Source organism: Callithrix jacchus, chromosome 16, assembly GCF_049354715.1.
Source record: "Callithrix jacchus isolate 240 chromosome 16, calJac240_pri, whole genome shotgun sequence".
NCBI lineage: Eukaryota > Metazoa > Chordata > Mammalia > Primates > Cebidae > Callithrix > Callithrix jacchus.
The window spans coordinates 72,168,724-72,191,273 of NC_133517.1; the positions used below are offsets into that span (position 1 = coordinate 72,168,724).

Here is a 22,550-nt window from a genome sequence, read left to right on the forward strand (position 1 = left end):
TAACCTTCGCAAAAAGGGGCTGGCCCTATCTTTTATTCCCAGGACTAATATGTGTCAAAGTATTTGTCACGAAATATTTGTCCCATGGGGAAAAAAAGGTCCCATGAACTAAGTTATAACCCCCTTCTATAGTCATTCATTTATTTCTCAAATATACACTAAGCATTGGTTCCGTGACAGGTACTGTTCTAGACACAAGGGATATAGCAGATGAAGGCAGACAAGCATCTGTTCTCACTGCAGTGGTATTCTAACCAAATGTAAATTACATGATAAGGACTAAGGAATCCCATAGGAAAGAAAACTGACTAATACATCTAACCCTGATTACTTTTTAAAATTCTTTTTATCCTACGTTCAAGGTATCAAGTTATACTTTACTTTTTACAATAACTTGACTATGTTTACTTTGGAAAACCCTACTAAAAACCTTTCATGAACCCCTACCCTACTCTCTATCTTCTAGAGATTTTGCATGTTAAAGTTCTAGGACCTTGTAATCTCAAGAGACCAGTCTCCTTTTCTTCTCACCTCCAAGGCATCAATTACGTACTTACATTCCTAGTGGCTAGCTGTGCTCTGAACATAGTAGGGGCCTACTCACTAAAATACTGATAATGGGGGAAGTTATGCGCACATGGGGGGAAGTTATGCGCACATGGGGTATATGGGAAATCTCTGTACCTTATGCTTAATTTTGCTATGAACTTAAAACTGCTCTTAAAAAAAAGTCTATTAACAATAATTATTTAAGAATAAAGTCTATTAATATTTACAAGGTGGGGGTAGGATGAAGCATGGGCTGTATGTATCTCAAGGACCTATGGGCTGGCTGTGGAGCCACGTGGCTTACTTCTCAGTAAAAGCGTCTCCCTAGGAAGCCATTTCTGCCTCTTTCCTTTCCTCTTTCTAGATCTTATTTATGCAAGGTCCATGGATATAATGCAGTCTATAATGTGGCAAATAGACTGACATGAGATGTGGGCACTAAAAAAAATTATCTATATATACACACAGACACACACACATTTACAGAAAGTCATCAGGTGATTTTTTTTTTTTAAGGCTAACTATACACTGAACTCAAACAGCAGAGACAATTTTTTTTTTCAAGTTAAATCTATGTATACCTAAAAAGAATCCCTAGTATATTATAGGGTCACAGAGCACGAAGTGATGGCTGCAGCTCCATTACATTCGCTTATAATGAATATTCATATTTTCATCAGAGCATAGAATGGTTCATTGTGAATAGAGGAATTCCTGACACTTCAGTTTCTGTCTTTCCACCAAGAAAAGATTGCCAAAACCAATATTGTACTGAAAAATGATTTTTACTTTATCAACATTTTTTGTTCCCACCCTTGCCAATTACAGAACATTCCTTAACTAGATAGTCTAGCAACATTTTATCCTTCATTAAAATCTTAACCATATTAACAAAATTACTAAAACATTATTTGCTCCTTTACACTTAAGAATTCATGCCAACTGATAACTCTAAAAATGTTTATCTTTATACAATTTAAGCATATGTATAAATAAAAATCATTAAAGTAAATGCCTCTAACAAGTTAAAAAATATCAGGTAAGTAATATTTGGGGAGTATATGATATTTTTTAAACACTTTTCACATATAATATTTGATTTAACCCATAAACAACTCTGTGGGTTAGTTACCATTATTATATTACTATACTTTCCATAAAAATATAATTTCATTGATGTGCTTTGAAAACTACAAACTACTATTTGGTTGTGCCATTATCTGAACTTACATTTTCTCATTTCAGATTCCAGTATCTTTCCATGGCTTAGACAGTCTCTATCTGTAATACTGTTGTCAACATACGTAGGTGAGTAAATAAGTTTAAAAAGTTTTCCAGGGCCGGGTGTGGTGGCTCACGCCTGTGATCCCAGCACTTCAGGAGGCCAAGGCAGGAGGACCACATGAGGTCAGAAGTTCAGGACCAGCAGCCTGGCCAACACGATGAAACCCCATCTCTACTAAAAATACAAAAATTAGCTTGGTGTGGTAGCAGGCACCTGTAATCCCAGCTACTTGGGAGGCAGAAGAATCGCTTGAACCCAGGAATCAGAGGTTGCAGTGAGCCAGGATTGTGCCATTGCACTCCAGCCTGGGTGATAGAACGAGACTCCATCTCAAAAAAAAAAAATTTTCCAGGAAAAAGAATGTAATTAGTAATATAAATTTTAACAAATACAAAGCAAATAACTCTGAAAGACAGTACTTGAGCATAACACAAATATCATTAAGACTATCAATAAATAGACATCTTTGTTTTAGAGTTATAAAGAAACATATTTCCATGAAAATACTATAAAGTGAGTTGATGCTAAGTGCCAGAATGTAAGCTCCACGAGCACAGAGACTTGAAAAGTTTGTTTACTGCCATATTCCCAGCATATTCAATGAACATCTGTTGAATGAATGATGCTAAGTACAACATGGAGTTTTAAAAACAGGCTCTGAGATACAGGTAAATGAAGTTAGTTTATATGCAAAACCAGAACACCAAGTACAATTTAATTCACTAGGTAATTACTAAGTAACACATATGTATGTGCTTATGACTATGCTAAGATATGTTTGTATAGATCCTCCCTTTTAAATAATAAGCTGCATTAGATCTGGAATTGGTGTCAGATTTATATCCTTTAGAGTGCCTAGTAAGCAACTTTTAGCAGATTACTTTCAAGCTTCATGGTACATTAGCATTTCCCGGAGAATGTTGGAATAAAACAATGCCTGCGGGCCTACGACCGACACAAACTCAATTTCAATCACTGGGGTAGAGACTGAATCAACAATGCATTTCCATACAAGTAGCTCTGAATTTCTATATGCAGTTTTTTCCTATATAACTGCTACCATATACATATAAAATTCTATTACAGCTGCTTTATAAAGCCAAATTATAATATTAAAATAATACATTTCATCTGACCTCAAAATTTCAGAATGGTTAGTGAGTAAAACATGTCTACTTGCTATACATACAATAACACACCACACAGGAAGCTGCCAAAATTCTAAAGTTTCTTTCCAAAAAAACAAACATAAACATCTTTTAAAAATGAAGTAGAAATAGAAAGAAATGCTTAATAACTTTGCCTGAAACTTCCAGAGTATCTAACAAATACAGCACTTAAATCATTCCAACTGCAGGAATTATAACTTGACAAGATAATTAAGTATAATGTAACGTCATCTCTGGGACACTTAAGACTTGGTCCTCCTATTCCAGATTCGGGCTACTTTCTGAGCATGGATGGCTTCATACTCTCTTAAAATAAGTCACAATGAGAGAAACACCCATAGCTCACAGTTTGTGTTTAAACTTGCAGCTGACTCATTTGTCCCTTGATAACTGAACCTTTCTTTACTAACTTTAATTATAGCTATCTCTCATTCTAAAACTTCCCCTTTCCTTGTGAACGTATTTGCTATCCTTGTGGCCTCCTGACTGTGAGACACTGGGTAAATATGTCACCTCCAAGATTCTTATTATATGGTGTTCAGTCTGCTAAAAACAGAACTTGTACTTTTCATGCATTCCTTTCCTGCATGTGGATGTTGTAAAGATTACGTGAGATGATGTATGTGCAAGAGATTACTGTTGTTATGTTTGAAATAAATTTCATGGAATTTGTTCTAAACTTGGGATGCCATAAATATCCTACTCCTCTCTGCCATAACACACCAACTATTCACACCAGAAACATCACTCTTAAGCACTATATTCTAAATAAATTGCCAAAACCATGGGATCTGGGAAAGAATGACTGCTACGTAATGTCTGGTATTGTTCCTACTCCCTAATCTCTAAATGCAAGTGACCAAAAAAGATTCTCTCTCAGCTAGATGCAGCAGATTCCTCCAGCGTCATCAAAGTACATCAGTGCAGTTCTATGATCTAGAAGATCCAAACAGGTGATTTACTCTTCAAGAGACCTATTAAAAGTCTTTTTTTTTCCAATAAATAAATGATATGCATGAATTGAGAGAAAGAATAACACATGAAAGTGTTTTCAAGAGTTGGTGTGGTACAGGGGAAAGAACATGAGCTTTGGTGTCACTTAAACCTGGGTATGAATTTCAGCATCAGGATTTTAGGCAAGTTCTATTACATCTCCTTGCTTATTTTCCAAATCTATAAAATAGATACAGCCATCCTACAGAGATGAGAAAAATAAATAATAATGCACATAAAGTCTCCATGTACTATAGCCCACATGGATAAGCACTCAAACAATACTGGCTGTTATTCATTAATTCGACAGGCACTCACTGAGTAGGTACTAGGCATTATACAAAGCTTGCCTATGACTTGTATTGTAACCATCTTCCAATAGGAATAGGGCAAACCTAAGATGAATGCAAAGTAGATGAGTGTCTTCATTGTACGACATAAAGGACATGTAGAAAAGTTAATTTATCAGTATAAAATAACTCCTGGACAACTTAATGACCTGATTAAAACTCCACCACTATGGAATCAATCCTTTAATCTGAATTAATCTTTTTCTTAACTTAATTATTTATTTGGTCCCCCAAATCTCCTAAAAAGTAACAGCTTTACAAAAGAGAAGAAGTAGAGTAGCTATCCTTCTCTCCAATGTTTTCTCTTCATCTCTGGCATCGTCTGTCTTCTGGTTCTACTGTTCACTAGCTTTGGAGTCTTGGGGATGTCACTTAACCTCTCTGAGGCCACTTTATCATTAAGATGGGGATGATACTCTTCAGCTGCAATGACGTAAGTCAAGATTTATGGAAAAGAGAAAACATACAGGGTGGGAGGCACAAAGAAAGCAGAAGGAAGGAAAGAGACACACAGAAAAGACAGACACTGACTCAGAGAGGAGGGAAGAGGAGAGAGGCAAATACTCAATTAAAAATTTGTTTAGGGCAGAAATTTCACTCAGTGAACATAAGCTCTCAGGCCACGGATACAATTCAGCCTGAAAAAGTCCATCTTGGTTGCAACATTTAAGGTTTTCAGCATTTCCCAACAATTAACAGCTACGCTGCAAGTGAATGGCAATGGCTTCATCGACATCTTTAAGGAAAAAACGAAGACCCACTGAGAGTCACAGAGAAGGTAAAACCACAGAAAAGCCGGCAAACTTCATAAATTGGTTTAAATATTCTAAGCAGTCACACTCCATGATATTAAAAACTGTTTATTGCTATATATACTATACATATGTACCAACATATCATTGTAAAGGGTTATATACACAAAATTACGTATTTACTTTTGTTGAGCAATTTAAGGTATTTTCAAAGGCAATATAAATTTTTAATCTTTTCTGCTAATTTCAGATATCAACCCTATAAATGCTTATTTTTGTCCTCTATTTATTCTCTTCCTTACTGATGATGTATTGATGGGAAAAGGATGTTTATCATCAGACTGCCCTAACTAGGTTCTGAGCCTCTTTTTCTAGGCAGCTTATCTGATCAATTGAATGAATCTGTTCTATAAATATTAACCGAGCTCCTACTATATGAGAAACAAAAAGAACCCAGAGATTAATAAGAAATTATTCCTGCCTTACACAGTCTTGGGCTTTGGTTCATAGCAGGCCAGCAGTTCACATCATTTGTGAAGTTGGACAGACAGTTGTACCTTATGACAAAGCAAGAAATTTGCAGGTTGAATAGTATCAGAACGAAGGCAAGATGGTCAACTTTTTGCCCAGTTTAAATGCACTCAATATATTTCTAGGCAAAGACAAATATTTTCCCTGTTGGCACTACCTTTATTTACTTCTCATCTATCTCCTTCCAGTTTTCAAAACTCACACATACCTTTCCAATCACTAGTCTTCCCTAGAACCACACTATTCACCTGCATCTGGATGAGGGGGCTCCCATACCTGCTCCCCATCACAGAACCACCACCTGCTTTTTCAGTAGAACCCAACAGGTTTCTACAATATACATTCCCAAATGAAGTAAACTGCACATTTTGGCCTTAGTTTGCAGAATCTTGAAAGCAAAACCGACCACTCTTTTGAAGAAATCACAAATTAACAGTAAATTAAATGACTGCTGTCTCTCTTTGAAGTGCCTAACAAGGCACTAAAAAATGATATTAAGAGAAGGTAAAATCAAAGGTTACAAACTAGTAGTTTTATCTGAACAGTGTTTAAAAAATCTAGTAAGTTAGATTTCTGAGTTTTCTAAAAGAACCAGAAGATCTGGCAACACTGGGTCCATGCCCACTCACAGCAACAATAGGCTGGCAGGGATGACAGGTGTCTTCTTTCAGTAGCACAGAAGCTCTCAAGCACATGATGGTTTTCCTGAAGATTCTTGTGACCACCAGGGACCTGTGCTATGGTAATACTACACTGTGCCTAGGTCTCATGCTGGAGTTCAAGGAATACAGCAGTAAGCAAAACATAGAAACCCCTACCTTTGTGCAGCTATACTGTGGTTTTGAATAGATGGTGAATGAGATGGAAAATCCACCAACTAAAAATAGTAAAGTGAAGGTGTTCTAATGTTCCTGAGAAGGAACTTCCTACTCAGTGGCATCCTTGAGAGAATCCTTTTGTAAACTGAATGTCCCCTCCCTCTTCTTACCAGTTTTGAGATCTAGATTAGTGTGCTTAAAGTGAATCCATATTAATTGCTAGATTACAGTGTCAATTCCTATGTCTCTACATGTCTGATACAAATATCACTGTCACTCAAAATGATTTATAAGCTTCACTCATAGAGGCAATTATCTCCATCCCAAATATTCTATATATAACAGTGACCTAAATATACTGTCTAATTTTGTCTAAATCTGTGGTGAAGCTTTTCGGATTAGCATTTTTCCATTAAAAGATATGTTCTCCTTTATGCTTAGAATTTAAATGTACTAACAAAATTATATTACACATTAAATTAATACAAAAAATTTCAGATTCACAGTCAATTCTATTTTTGACCATAAAGCAATGCCCTTATATTTGGAAAGTTTCTAAATCTCAGTCTTAGACACTTTCCAAATATAAGAGCTTTGTCAACAGCCCTCAATTTCTGCTTTTGCTGATGTACACTAAAATCTACAATGCCTGCTAGTCACGTAACAGGTAAATGAATAAAAGATACCAGAAAGATTGCTTGATGACTTGAAAAACTGTCTATACAGAGGAGTTCACACATTCTAATTAAGTTCTCCTGATGTTAAAATTGCAAGAAACCATGAGCTGTAATAGTGAAGACACTTTAAGGCAAGGAGAATAGAAAATTATCCACATTGTTTAGCTAAATTAAAATTATTTCATCCAAGAAAGTCTGGTTATGTCTGCCTTAAACCAAATCATATTGTTTCATTTCACAACTTGGGTTAGCGAGAATATGACTACTGTTTAAGAAATTCTTCTCTGTGAAACTGTTCTCTAACTCAGTCATCACCACCATCATTATCCTAGGCCTCTTGTTTAGAAGTGTAGACGTTACCTTCAATCAATCTTGATTCTGAATGACTCCAGGAATTAGAAGTATCTAAAATGGGTGGTGTTTGAAGGGAGATCAGGCTACTATTAAGTGACTAAAATCCAGGTCTTCTGGCTGCTAAGCCATATTCTTTACATTATGCTGTACTAGCTCTTCTGCAATAACTTAACTCTAAGGCTTTTTTTTTTTTTTTTGAGACAGAGTTTCGCTCTTGTTTCCCAGGCTGGAGCGCAATGGCACGATCTCGGCTCACCGCAACCTCCGCCTCCTGGGTTCAGGCAATTCTCCTGCCTCAGCCTCCCAAGTAGCTGGGATTACAGGCACACGCCACCATGTCCAGCTAATTTTTTAAAAAATATTTTTAGTAGAGACGGGGTTTCACCATTTTGACCAGAATGGTCTCGATCTCTTGACCTCGTGATCCACCCGCCTCGGCCTCCCAAAGTGCTGGGATTACAGGTTTGAGCCACTGCGCCCGGCCAACTCTAAGGCTTTTAAAACTAGCAGAGTCAGTATCTCATTTAATCTTGGTAATGACCCTGAGATGTAAGCTGAGGCAGACATAATTATTTCTAACATATAGGACACTGGTATCTAAGGGACAAAATTCTTTGTTCAAAGATATTATATCTAATGCCTAGTAATATCTATAAGACATAACCATTGGGAAAATTATTGTGTATAACTGAAATATACTACACTTAGAGTAATGATAACTTTAAATGAGTGCAGTGTATCTGTTAGGTTTGTATTCTGGGAATGGTAAATACTAGAAATCTGTAGTGCCCTCTCCTTTCCCACTGTTCTCCTTTAGCACATTCTTTCTTACTGGAGGTGAACCCAGCTTCAGAATCTTTCTGAACTTACTGCTTCAGAGAGCCCCTATCAGTTGACTGGCACAGTATTCCTGTTTTGACTCTCCTCACTTAGGTCCACATTGTATAACATTTGTTTCTGACGTTTTTCTTTGCTATTTGTTATTAATGGTTCTCAAATTATATCATGTTTGTATACACTGTCTTCTGCATGTACAGATTCCTGCTTTTTGCTTTGTATTTATTTCAGAGCCTCAACTGTGGTAATTTATACACAGTGAATCCTCAAAGCGTTCTGATAGAACTGAGACAAATGGATGGTATCTAGGGAAAAATCTAAAATTAAAAAAACAAAAACTGCCGTTATTTCCCAATATAATTTAGATCAAGGGTCAGTAAATGTTTACCGTAAAAAGCCAGATAATAAATACGATAAGCTTTGCTAACCAGATGGTCTGTGACGCACCCACTCAACCCTGCCATGACAGTGTGATAGTACCCACAGAAAATACGTAAACAGGTGAGTATGCCTGTGTTCCAATGAAACTACTTATGGACACTGAAATCGAATTTTCATGTCATCAAATATTATTCCTCTTTTGATTTTTTTCTTCCAACAATTAAAAAATATAAAAACCATCGTTAGCTTGCAGGCCATAGAAAATTAGGAGGCAGGCTGAATTTGGTCCATGGCCCAGTTTACCCACCCCTGGCCTAGATCTAGAATTGTCAAAGTGAGAGCTTCTGGTGGTCTGCAAGATCTTTACCGCAAGTTCAATTACCAATGTGTGAGACAAGATTTTCTTTGTGTACATCACAAAATACATACAGATATGAGGATCTAGCTGCCTTCTATTAAACAAGCCAGAAATCGAAGAGACTGGCAAAAATGTAAACAATGCCACTCTTCTCAACAATTTTTCCTTTATGTTTGTAAAATATACAGTGGTATTTCATATCAGATACTGTTTATGTTAACATGTAATAGGCTTATTATTTTTAATATGTTAATACTTTAAAAATGCTTCGGTTTTGATTTCTAATATGATAAATGTCAGCTGATATAACCAGTGAACAAAAGCTCTTTGGGGGCTCTCAGTAAATTTTAAGAACATGACCACACATGGTGGCTCACGCCTGCAATTCCAGCACTTTGGGAGGCCAAGGTGGGGGGATCACCTGAGGTCAGGAGTTCAAGACCAGCTTGGCCAACATGGTGAAACCCTGTCTCTACTAAAAATACAAAAATTAGCTGGATGTGGGGCATACACCTGCAATCCTAGCTACTTGGGAGGCTGAGGCAGGATAACTACTTGAACCTGGGAGGCAGAGGTTGCAGTGAGCCAGGATTGCACCACTGCACTCCAGCTTGGGCAACAGAGCGGGACTCTGTCTCAAAAAAAACCCAAATAAACAATTTAAGAATGTAAAGGGAGCATAAGACCAAAAATTGTGAGAACCAGCTGCTGAGCCATAGCTAGATTAACTTACAGCTGGTGCATTGCCAGCAGAATGTACCTAGGCCTGCCCATGCAACAAAACCATCTGGGAGACAACTTCATTGCATCTCCATCTTGACCTTTCCCCACCTAAAAGATTCCTGGCATTTCTCTGATTAGATTCTGATTGGTCAAATGTAATCCCATGCATTTATGTTCTTGCATAATAAAATTAGTGAAAACATGGTGGTTATTTTCATAAAAGAACCCTTTGGATCTATGTAGACCATAAAAGCACTTTCGCCTTTACTCTGTCAAACAGGCAATTACAAGTAAGTCTCTCTCCCTGACCTCTATTTTCTAATCTTTAAAAACAAAAAAATTATTATTGCTATTCCCTGCCGCCCACACATATCTCAAAATAGATTCATTAGCTCATTTATATATCATAGTGTACCTTTGACCTGGCTACACAAATACTGTGGGAGCCTGGTCCTAATTAGAACCCTCACAGCAGTGTTAAATCTAAAGAAAGAAAATCCACTAGACATGATACAAGTTCAATTAACAGTGCTAATAATGTTGCACTAAAAATATATTTTGCAAGTAAGGATACAGATCTTCTAGAGGATTTTAAAAAGTATTAATATTTTGCTTGTTCTGTCATTTGAAATCTATAAACTTTTAAAAATAAAATTCTAGGGGAAATTTTTATTTTAATTATTTTAGGGGAAAGTTATTTTAATTCCAGTGTTACAATATACAGGGAAACCTTATATAAGGAAGTATTTCTTTCAATATAAATACACACAAGGTTTGACTGTCTATCCAAATAATGTGTACTGGTGGCCTGAGGAAACATTTTCTTCCCTCCCACCCCCATTTTAGAAAGATTTAAGAAATAACAGCCACGATTTCAACATGTATCATTTTGTTGAATTGTATGTTTTTAATTAGAAAGTGTTTCTCCATGAGTATATGATTCTAAAATTCTTCATCATTTACCTTATGGAATAATAACTTTGTGAACAATAACAAAAGAAGAAAATTTATATTTTTGAATAGTTGTCCTTCAACCAGTATTGTAAAATTTCTTAAAACTCAGGCATTATGGGCTGGACGTAGTGGCTCATGCCTGTAATCCAAGCACTTTGGAGGCCAAGGCAGGTGGATCACCTGAGGTCAGGAGTTCAAGACCAGCCTGACCAACATGGTGAAACCCCGTCTTAAAAAAAAAAAAAAAAATCAGGAATTATGATTGGATGCTAAGTCTGCCACAATTTATGAATCCTGGCTCCAAACAGTCAAATAAAATACATTTGGCTACTTAGACCAACACTGAAACTGAAATTCACTAGCATCTTTTTTTTAAGATTGAAAAATTACTATTTGACAGAAAACTTTTGCATTTAATAAATAAATATGAAGAACTGATACATACGTTAGTTCAAAATATTTTCACTAAGCACCATATAGAATAGTTCCTAGTCCTATCACCTAGAATGCCTTTGAAAAAAATGCCTAAAACAATCAGTTTACTTAGGTTTTTCATCAAGAAATCTAAAACTGCCAATCAAGAGTTTCTAATTACCATGAGATGACCAGGTAAACAACCTGGAGGTCATGTAATGTGAGCTTTTAAAAGCTTTGTTTAACCTATACATGCCAACAGAGCAGATTTGGTGGCCTCAGGCTGGTAATCCCAGGTCCATGTGCCAGATACTACACACACACACACACACACACACACACACACACACACACAGCTGAGTAATAAGTATCATAGATAAGAGATAAAGACTATCTGGCCCATGTATATTTAAGGGGAATAATGTCTAATTCTCATGGCTGTACAATTAATTCACTAGCATCTTTAAGATTAGAAAGCCACCAGCAAATTATTATCTCTTTGGGGTATTATTAATCATTTGAGAGAATAGTGAAAAGTACATTAGAAGGCTGTTGGGAGCTGTGATATTCAAAAAAGAACAAAAAATAGACTTAAAATATGGGGAAAATGCTTACTGGTTAAATCTACAGTAAAAACAAAAGTCTCATCATGATTGCAAAACATTCCAAATTGTGAAACTTGAGTTATTTGTACAATAGACAAAAGTGAAGCAGCTTCCTGTCATTTTTTGAGATCTCAGCATCAATTTAAAGAAAATGCTTATATTTAAAAGAAAGCCTATTTCAAAATACGAATCCCTGCATTAAGCACATATGAGGACATGAAGTAAATTTATGTCTCCTATCATACAACATTCCTGCTCAGTGTGTAAATGAAGGTGATGGGAGACTGAAGTCAGAAAAGGCTGTTTGCTTCACTATTCAATTCTTTAAGCAATACAAGAGTCTCAATCCTAAAAGAAGCAGAGACTATAGGACTAAATAGATACTAATGTGCTAAAACCAATTTACATAAAATTGGTATGTGGACCACATGGAAGAATGAGAAAAGAAAGGGCATATGTATTTGACTGTGCAGAAAATATAATATTATTTCTGGTAAATACTGTTTACAAATTTTTTTGTATACCAAAAAATTAAATTCTTCTCCAATTTTTAAGTCAAAATTATGTCCACTAAAAAACCTGAATGTAATAGTTTATTAAGAAGGCAACACATTTTAAAATCACATGGAATTTACACTACTACAATGCTAAAGTGGATCAAGGAGATTTTGGTTCATAGTTGAGAAGATAAAAGTGGTCTTCTAAGAAAACATAGCTAATATTACTCCAAAGCAGCACAACCCAAATCAAAGTATGCTTATTTTAAAGCTTGGCACAGCAGTTTAAAACTTGAAAACTACTATTGTTATTTAAATAAAAGAGTTTTCAGTTATATTTTGTTTTCCAAATTCCCCTCCCCAGCAATGGAACAAATACATAAAACTAGCTGCTGGGAAATTTTCAAGAGCACTTTGTGGAAACTGTTGGCTTTTAGAAATGGACGGGCTGTTTTGAACCAAAAATTAGACAAAATACAGCAACAACATTAAAAAGCAACTTAGAAAGAGGATCAAGCCAAGTAGATAAGCAAATTTTATAAAATCAGTTTTCTGGGGCTGTTCATCAAGTCAGTTCCCTAATTTCAAAAAGCCGAACCAAAGCAAAGCATGTTGACTTACATTGCTTCTTTAGTTCTTTCAGCTGTTGTTTAAACTGTACAAATTTTTCATTATTTTGAAAGTCTGCATCAGAATTCTTGTTCTGTAAAGCCAAAAATTTCTTCTCCACCAATAATTTTAAATCTGGTATTTTTTCTGGACGTTCTTCTTTTACCTAAGGGAGGCAATAAAATTACCTGAGTTAAATGCTAACAATAATAGTGTTAACAAAGTTTTGCAACATTATTTTTATTTCAGATAATTCAAAGCAAAAGATAGTGAGGTTGAAAACAATCTCTTGAACAAAGCACCAAAGAGGTTGGGACATGTTCTAGGACAGACTGCTGGCAAATACTGAAGGGAATCATTCATGCCAACTTGCTAACTACTCATTCTATTTTTGCTTCCTTAAGCTGATGGCCCTTCAATGATCCTACTAATTTTTTTTTTGAGATGGAGTGTCGCTTTTGTTGCCCAAGCTGGAGTGCAATGGCACCATCTCGGTTCACTGCAACCTCCACCTCTGGGTCAAGCGGTTCTCCTGCCTCAGCCTCCTGAATAGCTGGGATTACAGGTATGTGCCACCACGCCCAGGTAATTTTGTACTTTTAGTAGAAATGGGGTTTCACCATGTTGACCAGGCTGGTCTTGAACTCCTGAACTCAGGTGATCCAGCTGCCTCAGCCTCCCAAAGTATTGGGATTACAGGTGTGAGCCACTGCACCTGGCCTGATCCTACTAAGTTGTGGTCTTCTGATAACTAACAGGGAAAATCACAAATGTGGCAACTTCACCAGACCTGAGCATCAGCACCCAGGTCTACTCAGTCTTTTCTCACACTCACCAGTGGTTATTCCATCCTTCAAGCTCAACAATTCTTTTTTTTTTTTGGCCCTCCACCCAAGCAGGTGAGAGTCACTTCTACTTTACAAAAGTGGCTGGGGCTTTAACCTTGACTTTCCCTAATGGCCTACCATGCCAAGGAATAAGTGCCCCCCGGTTCTGTTCAAGGCTAAATTCTCAACCCATGTTCTTCTCCACCCCCAAAATTATAAAATTATTTCCTAATATTAGAAATTTTCAAATATGCAGAAAAGTTGAAGGAAGTATACTGTGAAGACTCATTCACCTACTTCCTAGATGCCACGATTAACATTCTGCTGTGTGTTATCACGTATCAATCCATCTATGCATCTATCTCTCTATCCATTCTCAACCCTGTTATTAATTACATCTTCTTCGTCTCCTTTACAATGAACTTTCCTCTCTACAGCCTCTTTCCCCAAGAACCTTTACAGAGGCTCTTCACATCCATATTCTAAAACAAACAACCTCTTATAATCCTGGCTCCCTGCCCCCAGTTATTTTCTGTTCATGTTCCATCTCCTTGGGGGAAAAACGGAGCCACCCTTTCCACTTTCTCATCCTCCAGCTTTAGCCACTACAGTCAAGCTGCACCCCACCACTTCGATGCAGCTGCTCTGCATCAGGCTTTGATAATTGCTCCCTTTCATCACTGGCCCTCTCCCTAATGCTCCTGCTGCCAAGCAAAACTCACCAAGCTCTCTATTGTGCCCTCATACACTTGAGACAGACCTCTACCTCCACTCCAGGAATATTCGATTGCTTATTTTTATGCTTTTCTCCTAACAAAGTGTAAACTCCTTGAAAGATGTCTGATTTATCATAGTATTACCAGTGCCCAGCATAGAATAGGTAGTACTCAACATGTATTTCAAATAAGTTAATCTTATTAGTTCCAAATATACTTATACACTAAAAGCCACAATTTACTGGCTGCCATTATTATTAGAATACAGTACAATTTCTAGGCTGGAAGACAGTTTAGAGATAATCTAATCTTAATCTCCTCCCCCTAGTTTCACAAATAAATAAAATGATTTGGAAAGAAGTCAAATGACTTATCGTCTATATCCAACTAGTCAGATGTAATGCAAAGACCATAAGGTAGATGCAGAAAATTCCAGATTTTGGTTTGAGTCAGTGGGATATATTTCTAATGTCTCTGAATCTGAGTTATCAATGCATATGAAATCAAAAGATTATCTGCTTTGATTAACTTTTGTCACAGAGGAAAAAAATATAATCTTCTTTTGCTTGATTGCTATTTATTTTAATTACTAAATAGAAAATGAGAATTAAGCATGAAACCAAAATGTCTAAAATTTATATTTATAGTAGAGTGTAGGGACTGACTGCCTTCTTGTATTGCTAACCCCCGAGTGGTGCATTCACCATTAAAGAGAGTTGTAGAAAACATGGAGAGGCTTTAATGACAAAGGCTATATGTAATTAAGGATTTAACAGAAGTTCTGTAAGGCTAAAGAATAAAACTCAGTTTGGAAAAGAGAAGATAGAAAGGCAACTTAATTATGTCTAATATCTCAAGAATAAGAGCTACTGGCCAGGCACACTGGCTCATACCTGTAATCCCAGCACCTGGGAGGCCGAGGCAGGTGGATCACGAGGTCAAGAGAGCAAGACCATTCTGGACAATATGGTAAAACCCCGTCTCTACTAAAAATACAAAAATTAGCTGGACGTGGTGGCATGTGTCTTTAGTCCCAGCTACTCGGGAGGCTGAGGCAGGAGAACTGCTTGAAGAGCTGGAGGTTGCAGCAAGCCAAGGTTGCGCCACTGCACTCCAGCCTGGCAGCAGAGCAAGACTCTGTCTCAAAAAAAAAAAAAGAGCTATTATACATGTGACTAACTATCCTCTACCTCTACATAATAGAACAAGATGCAAAAAGTTCAAAATCATAGCATGAAGAATTGAGAGTAGACCTAGAAAATAAATTGCTGGTTCTTAGAAAGGATTATAGGCTCTCTTTCTGGATTTATGAAATGAAATGGACACACATCCACCTAAGATATTAATGGTAACATTACGGGAAGGCATTCAGGTGAGCCTTGTCAAGGTGTAATCTGGGATGATCTAAGCAGATAAGTAAAATCTGAGTGTTGTTTTCCAACAAAGTCTCTAACACAGTCAACCTACTTCACTCCCACTGTTCTACTACATCCACTGCTGAGGAGGTGAAGACTGAGTAGGGGTGCGGGCAGTGAGGATGGAGGGGAGAGGCATTTTGAGGTCTGACAACCTATAATATGACTAGGAAAAGCGGAATACACCACATTTTTAGTGATTCGCTGTGTTTTTCCCCCAAAACCAGAAGCTTTAGAAAACTGCTGTTTTTGAAAAGTGCACATAAATTTACTGCTGCAAATGTCTTCTCTGCAGGTTTGATGCTACAGTCTGCAGGGCCATTCATTGCAAAGAGATCTTACTGTATTCTAGCTATCAAAATGAAATTTTAAAAAATTCAACTCATTATCTGTTTAAATCAATAAAATAAATGGGCATTATTTTTTTAATGATTTCTTGCTTTGTTTGAATATGTAAGAGAAATAGATTATTGAGAGGAAAAAAATTAAATGGCTGATCATGTAGTATGAAAAAGATGAAGATGACTCTCTTTCCCTAAGAGAATTTTTTTTTTTTTTTAAGAGACAGGGTGGGTCTCTGGGTCATCCAGATAGGAATACAGTATTGCGAATATAGTTCACTGTAACCTCGAACTTCCTTGGAAAAATTTCAAACACCTCAAAGAAGTTTGAGATGAAAGGAGAGGTTCTATTAGATTAGGTCCATCCTTTTCCCAAGAATAGTCTCCCCAGATACAGGACTGAGAATCTCAGTGAATTAAAAGATACCAGGTCTATTAATTTACTAGGGCTGCAATAACAAAGTACCACAGACTAGGTGGCTTCACCAACAGAAATTTCTTTTGTCACAGTTCTGGAATCAAGAAATCCAAGATCAAGGTGTCGGCAGGGTTGGGTCCTACTGAGGCGTCTCTCCTTGGTTGGTAGGTGGTATCTTTCTCTGTGTTATTACATGGCCCTCCCTCTACAAGGGTCTGTGTCCAAATTTCCTCTCACAAAGACATCAGTCATATTGGATGAAGGCCCACTTACCGACCTCATTTTAACTTCATGATTTCTTTAAAGACCTGATTTCCAAATTCTGAGGTCCTAGGGGTTAGGACATCAACATACGAATTTTGGAGAAACACAGTATACTGGATTAATGTTTCTACCATTATAATTTAAAAGTGAGAGAAGCTACTGGGAAGTAAATGGCAGGTACCATACTTACATGGTAAGAATTTACTACTGCCCTTTGAAGACAAAAGGTCAGATTTATCTGTGCCACCCACTTACTCATCCACTATTCCATGATTGCTCTCTATGTGCTAAGCACTGTAGCTAAAATGAGAGAGGACCAGAAGAGTTGATCAGGGGCAGAGGGTGAACAGCCCTGGAAATCAGGTTATAGAACTGAGACCTGACCCAACAGGCAGTGGGAAAGATACTACAAGATCTTTGTATTGTGGAGGAGTAAAGTGATAATGAGAATTTTACAAAATGATTACTATAGTTAATGCCTGGAGGACACACAACTGACAGGGAGGGAGAGGGCAGTTGCTGCCACATGATAACTAATGGGAGAGGTGCTGGCAACTGGGTCAGACCGTGATGCTGTTTTTGAAGCAGAATCACCAACTCTTGTTGTGAGAAGGAGATAAGGGAGTAATGATGCCTCCAAGACATTTAATGTGGACAACTAGTCAAATGCCATTGTCTTGAGGAAAACAGCAGAAATCACTGAATCTGTAAGACATCGAAGTGAAGGTACCTAGTATGCAGCTAGAAACATTTAGAATGAAGGCATGGGAAGAAAAAGAAGAGAGATGCAAAAGGAACTCTGAAAAACTGAAGAAGAAAACCGGCAGCGAGGAATGCAACAGAAGAAAGGAAAGAGAAAACTTCCATTAGAGAGGGGCTTGTCCTATGGGGAAAGTGATGCAAGTGAGCTGAAGTGAGAAAAGGGCTAATCCTTAAATCCACTGGACTTAATTACAAGGCATTCTGCACACAGCGCTGGAACTACTGCTCCATGAAGCTTCTCTCCGCCAAGGGTTATGTCCGCGGTGTCTGGCATGCTGCCTGTCGCACAGTGGATGCTCAGATGATGAGGGTGAATGAGTGAATTAGGATGGCTAAATTACACTGTTGAGACGAGAAAAGGGGTTAACAGTTCTGTGTGAACTAATGAATAAAGTTTGGTGGCAAAGGAAGAACAAGACAAGAAGCAGATCATGGGAATGAGAGCGCTAGAGAGACTTGTTTATTTGTATACAGGAATAGGAGTTAGAAGTTGTTATGATGGAGGAGGAAAAAACTTGGAGCTCAGGATCAGACTGATCTGAATCCACTCTGGGTATGGATCTTGAGGCAATCCCCTGGGTCTTGAACTTTACTCATCTCTTAATTAGGAATCAGAATTTCAGTGCTTCAAAGATGTAACTAAATCACACCTGTGTTGAATTCTGGCCCATAGTAAATGACCAAAGACTTTTATTCTGTTCCTTCTAAGTTCAGTGAAGAGACTTCAACATAGCCGAAGAGACTTCAACATGGCCATGGGTTGTGGAAGAGCTGATAGAGAAACCTAACATAAAAAAACTATTAAGAGAAAGCAAGTAACAAATTTCATTTGAGAAAACCATTCCAGTCCTAGGGCAAAAAAAACGAGAAGTCTGCAACCAGCGGGGAAAGCCCTTTGATAGTCCTTACAGGTGTCAGAAATGCCTGTGGGGCTAGACAAGCAAGGATATAAGGAAACTCACAATAAGTGCAGCTAACAGGAAGTGGTGAGGACTGTGTTGAAGTAGATGGTACAAGCCCCAGGTAAGAGGAAAGCTGTTACTTGGCTGCTGATGTCTGCTGCCAGGTGAGAAGGCAAGCGCAGGCTTTCCCAGGACAGTTAGAAATCGGGATTTTTATGAGACATTTTTCTGTTTTTTAAGTGAATGTATAGTTTTGCTGTGAGGTAAATAAATGAAGCAATAAAGTACTCACCTGTCTGATGCAGAAAAGATTCAATAACGAGTAGCTTGTAGTACTGTTGTTACTATTATCATTTCATATATATGTATGTGTGTATATATATATATATGTATCTCCAATGTTGCTAAATATACAGGTCTGTAGCTCATCAAGACGGACATAAAAACAGTCATATGGAGCAACCAGTGTATGGATTTTTTTTTTTTTGAGATGGAGTCTCACTTTGTCACCCAGGCTGGAGTGCAATGGCTCCATCTCGGCTCACTGCAATCTCCGCCTCCTGAGTTCAAGTGATTCTCCTGCCTCGGCCTCCCGAGTAGCTGGGACTATAGGTGCGTGCCACCATGCCTGACTAATCCTTTTTTTTTTTTTTTTCAGTGGAGATGCGGTTTCACTGTGTTAGCCAGGATGGTCTCAATCTCCTAACCTTGTGATCTGCCCCCCTTGGCCTCCCAAAGTGCTGGGATTAAAGGCATGAGCCACATCGTCCGGCAGTGTATGGATTTTAATGGAAACCATTGAAATAAATGAATAAATAGACTGAATAAATAGAAACAAAAAAAAAATCAAGACCAAACTATGGAGGATATTACATCTTAAGGGCAACTAAAAGAGTTTAAAAAGAAAAACTACAAGAGTTAAGAAACAACCAAAAGGAAATATCCACAAAGTTTAGGAAGGAATTTCAAGATCTGTCAAATGCTGTAGAGAAGTCAGGCTATTTTAAATAAGGAGCGAAAAGTGTGCGTCAGACTTTTGAGTCACTAGAGACTCCAGCAAGAGCAGACATATGCACAAAGGCTGACTCCAAATATCCAGGTCTTTGTTTAAGGAATTGCTTCAAAAAGAAGGAAACAGTAACAGGAAGAAACACACAAATCCCCTGAAATTCCACAAAACTCTTCAATGAATTGCTCAGTTTAGCTCAAAATCACTTGCGAATACTTAGCTACGTGTAATTGGAACCCAACACCTCTGTGACTGTAACATTTCTCTATGTCAACAAGGAGAAGGTAATCAATGAGCTGACTGTTAGCAACTAAGTCAGGCCTCCAAATGGCTCTGTCCCTATGAACAGAGGCTTGTTGTTTGAGGTAAAAAGATAATGGGTAGAAACAAAAAGCAGAACGCAGTCCTCATCCATGCTGAAACTACATCGTATTTTTGCCATATTTTAACACAAATATTAAATGTATTTACATGATACTATAACTCATTTCTTTCAAACAATATTGTATGCATATGTAATTACTTAAAGTGTGTCACTTTATTGCCACAGGGCAAAGTCAAAGTCTCCACCTCTTCCCATTATCAGTACGGCCTTATAGTCATCGTTTCACTGGGGGTGGTGGGGGGCATTGATCACAGGAGCTAAGGATATTAATGAGCTGAGTCATTCACACATTTTTTGAATCATGTGAGAATCTAGTATAAAATTAGTCATTCCTGTAACTGAACCAAGACCCAGATAGATTTACTTTCTCCAAAACATCCATTGTTAGATGTCTGCCTCCCAAAATAACACATACCCAATGATTTTACATTTTGGAAATGACACAGCCTTCAGAAGTTTATTACAGGCACATACTAGTGATAAGCTATTTGCTTTTTGTTCTGCTTAGTACTCTAAGCCTTCCAACTTTTTATTTCGACTTTTAATTCATAGTGATCTAAAGTTATGGAACTGCTCTCATGCTGAAAATCCTGAGGGAATGGCCTCAATTGGTCCTAGAACATTCATTCAATAAATAATTACTGAGTTCCAGTTGGGTGCCAGGCATTATGCTAAGCACCAAGACATTTATGGAAGTTGGCCCACACTTAATGACACACCACCAACCTAAATGGTCATGCACAGGGTAAATTTATATACGCCAACACTGTCTCCACCTTTATGTAGCAAAAAAAACTTGGTAAAGTTTTTATTAAAAGGCATGCTCAAGCATCATGTTTTCACTGGGTATAACCTAATGGCATATACATATGGACATACCATATTTTCTAGAGTTTAGGATATTGCCTCTGCCCTATTTAAAAATCACACACACTAATGATGACCAGCATGGATGATACCCCTTCATCTCATGCCAGTTTCTGTTGCCAGTTGCACAACCTACACTGAAATCTATTGGACCAAATTATCTGTAGCTGAGTGTGTTTCCTATTTATTTAGCATGGGTTTGACTTTTGGCAAAACACTTAAGAAAGAATACTTCCTCATTGAGCATTATGACACATCAAGTGGACTTTATGGTTTGCCCAGGTGTTGTAATATACTATTATTAAGTAGCAGCCAACCAAACATGGAAACACCTTTCCTCCTTCAAGCCTTTTGGAAAAAACTGTAAAAATGAATGAGGTTAAACATGGGTGAGAGTGCTATTTGTCTAGTTCTAAAGGACCAGTCTCGTTAGAATAGACAGTTGTCTAACAGATGGAAGCTGAATGAGGCAACCTGACATCCATGTGCATCTGTTACTAAACATTTCTGCTGTTAAAAATTACTCCAATGAATTTCTCATGGCACCATGCCCACTATAAGATGATGACCAACTTGAATGATTTATTTATACGGAATACAGCATTAGGATTCCCATACTGGTGGAAAAGAAACCAAACTGATTTTACATCTCTGGGTTTTTCATGTTGTTTTGGCAGAATTCTAGAAACATGCATTATTTATTTCTCCATTTATTCATTCAGTAAATATTTGCTGAATGTCTACCACATGCGGGAACCATGCTAGGCCTTGGAGATGTTATAATAAACAGACTAAAGTGGTCCCCATTGTCCTCAGAGGCTTTTGGATCTAGTGGGGGAAACAAATATTATTCAAATGATCAAGCAGGTTATCACAAACTATGAAAAGGTTGGGAAGGAAATATATGGAGTGCTGTGAGAGCATATAGCAGCAACATAAGTATTCAGCATACCATTTCACAGACAATCTTCTTAACAGTGCTCAGCTTAAACACAGGTCATTCTGAGGGCAAGGTGAGAAGAGGATTATTATTGCTGTTGTTAACAAACACTTTTCACTTGCACAGCACCTTTCATCTGACTGGTTCAAAGCCTTTAATACATAAAAATATCATTATCCCAATTTCACAGATATGAGGAACAGGCAGCTTGCAGTAGTTAAGCGTCTTGCTCAAGGTCATAGTGAGTCAGTGTCAGCCAGTTTCAACTCATTCAAACCCCCATTCACCTTAAATGTTTTGCTTGGCTTGTGCCTCCAAGTAACAACTTAGAATGGACTTAATTTTATGAAAACACACATGATTTCAGACATACATCCTAACTTTTAGGGGCCACTTGTCGGTCTTTGTACGAAAAGACACATATTCTGAAGATGAAACTGCCTTTCCTGTGTACCACACCTCTGCCATCCACAGAATGACCCAATGCCTCATTCATCACCACGGTATCTCACTCGGGATTGAACAGCGAACGAGTACAACAACGGAATGATGCTAATGGGATTTATTGTTCTTACCATATACCCCATTATCTACAAGATCATCTTTCAGAATGCTGAAATCATCTTCTGAAGATTCAGTTCCAAATGAAATTAGATAGGGTGGTGTCTCCCAAGATGCTCAGAACCAGTGAATAATACATAACATCGTTTCTCCCACAGCTGTAACGCAGGACCCAATAACCAAGGGACAGAAGCAGAATTAGTTACACATGTTCTCCTCCCCGTCATCACACCTAATGATCAACTTGCAGTTCCCCCTCACTGCGACTCTGGTTCTGCTGGTTTAAC

At 37.6% G+C, this 22,550-nt stretch overlaps 1 protein-coding gene across 4 annotated transcripts in view; it reads right to left on the bottom strand.

Annotated features, from left to right (window-relative positions):
• Positions 1-22,550, bottom strand: part of NSMCE2 (NSE2 SUMO ligase component of SMC5/6 complex) — a 271,400-nt gene that overhangs the window by 160,493 nt on the left and 88,357 nt on the right. For all 4 annotated transcript variants that reach the window (XM_008983274.5, XM_002759232.6, XM_008983273.5 and 1 more), the window contains one exon: positions 12,869-13,022. In XM_008983274.5, the coding sequence (XP_008981522.1) occupies positions 12,869-13,022 (154 nt within the window). The remainder of the gene's footprint in view (positions 1-12,868; positions 13,023-22,550) is intronic.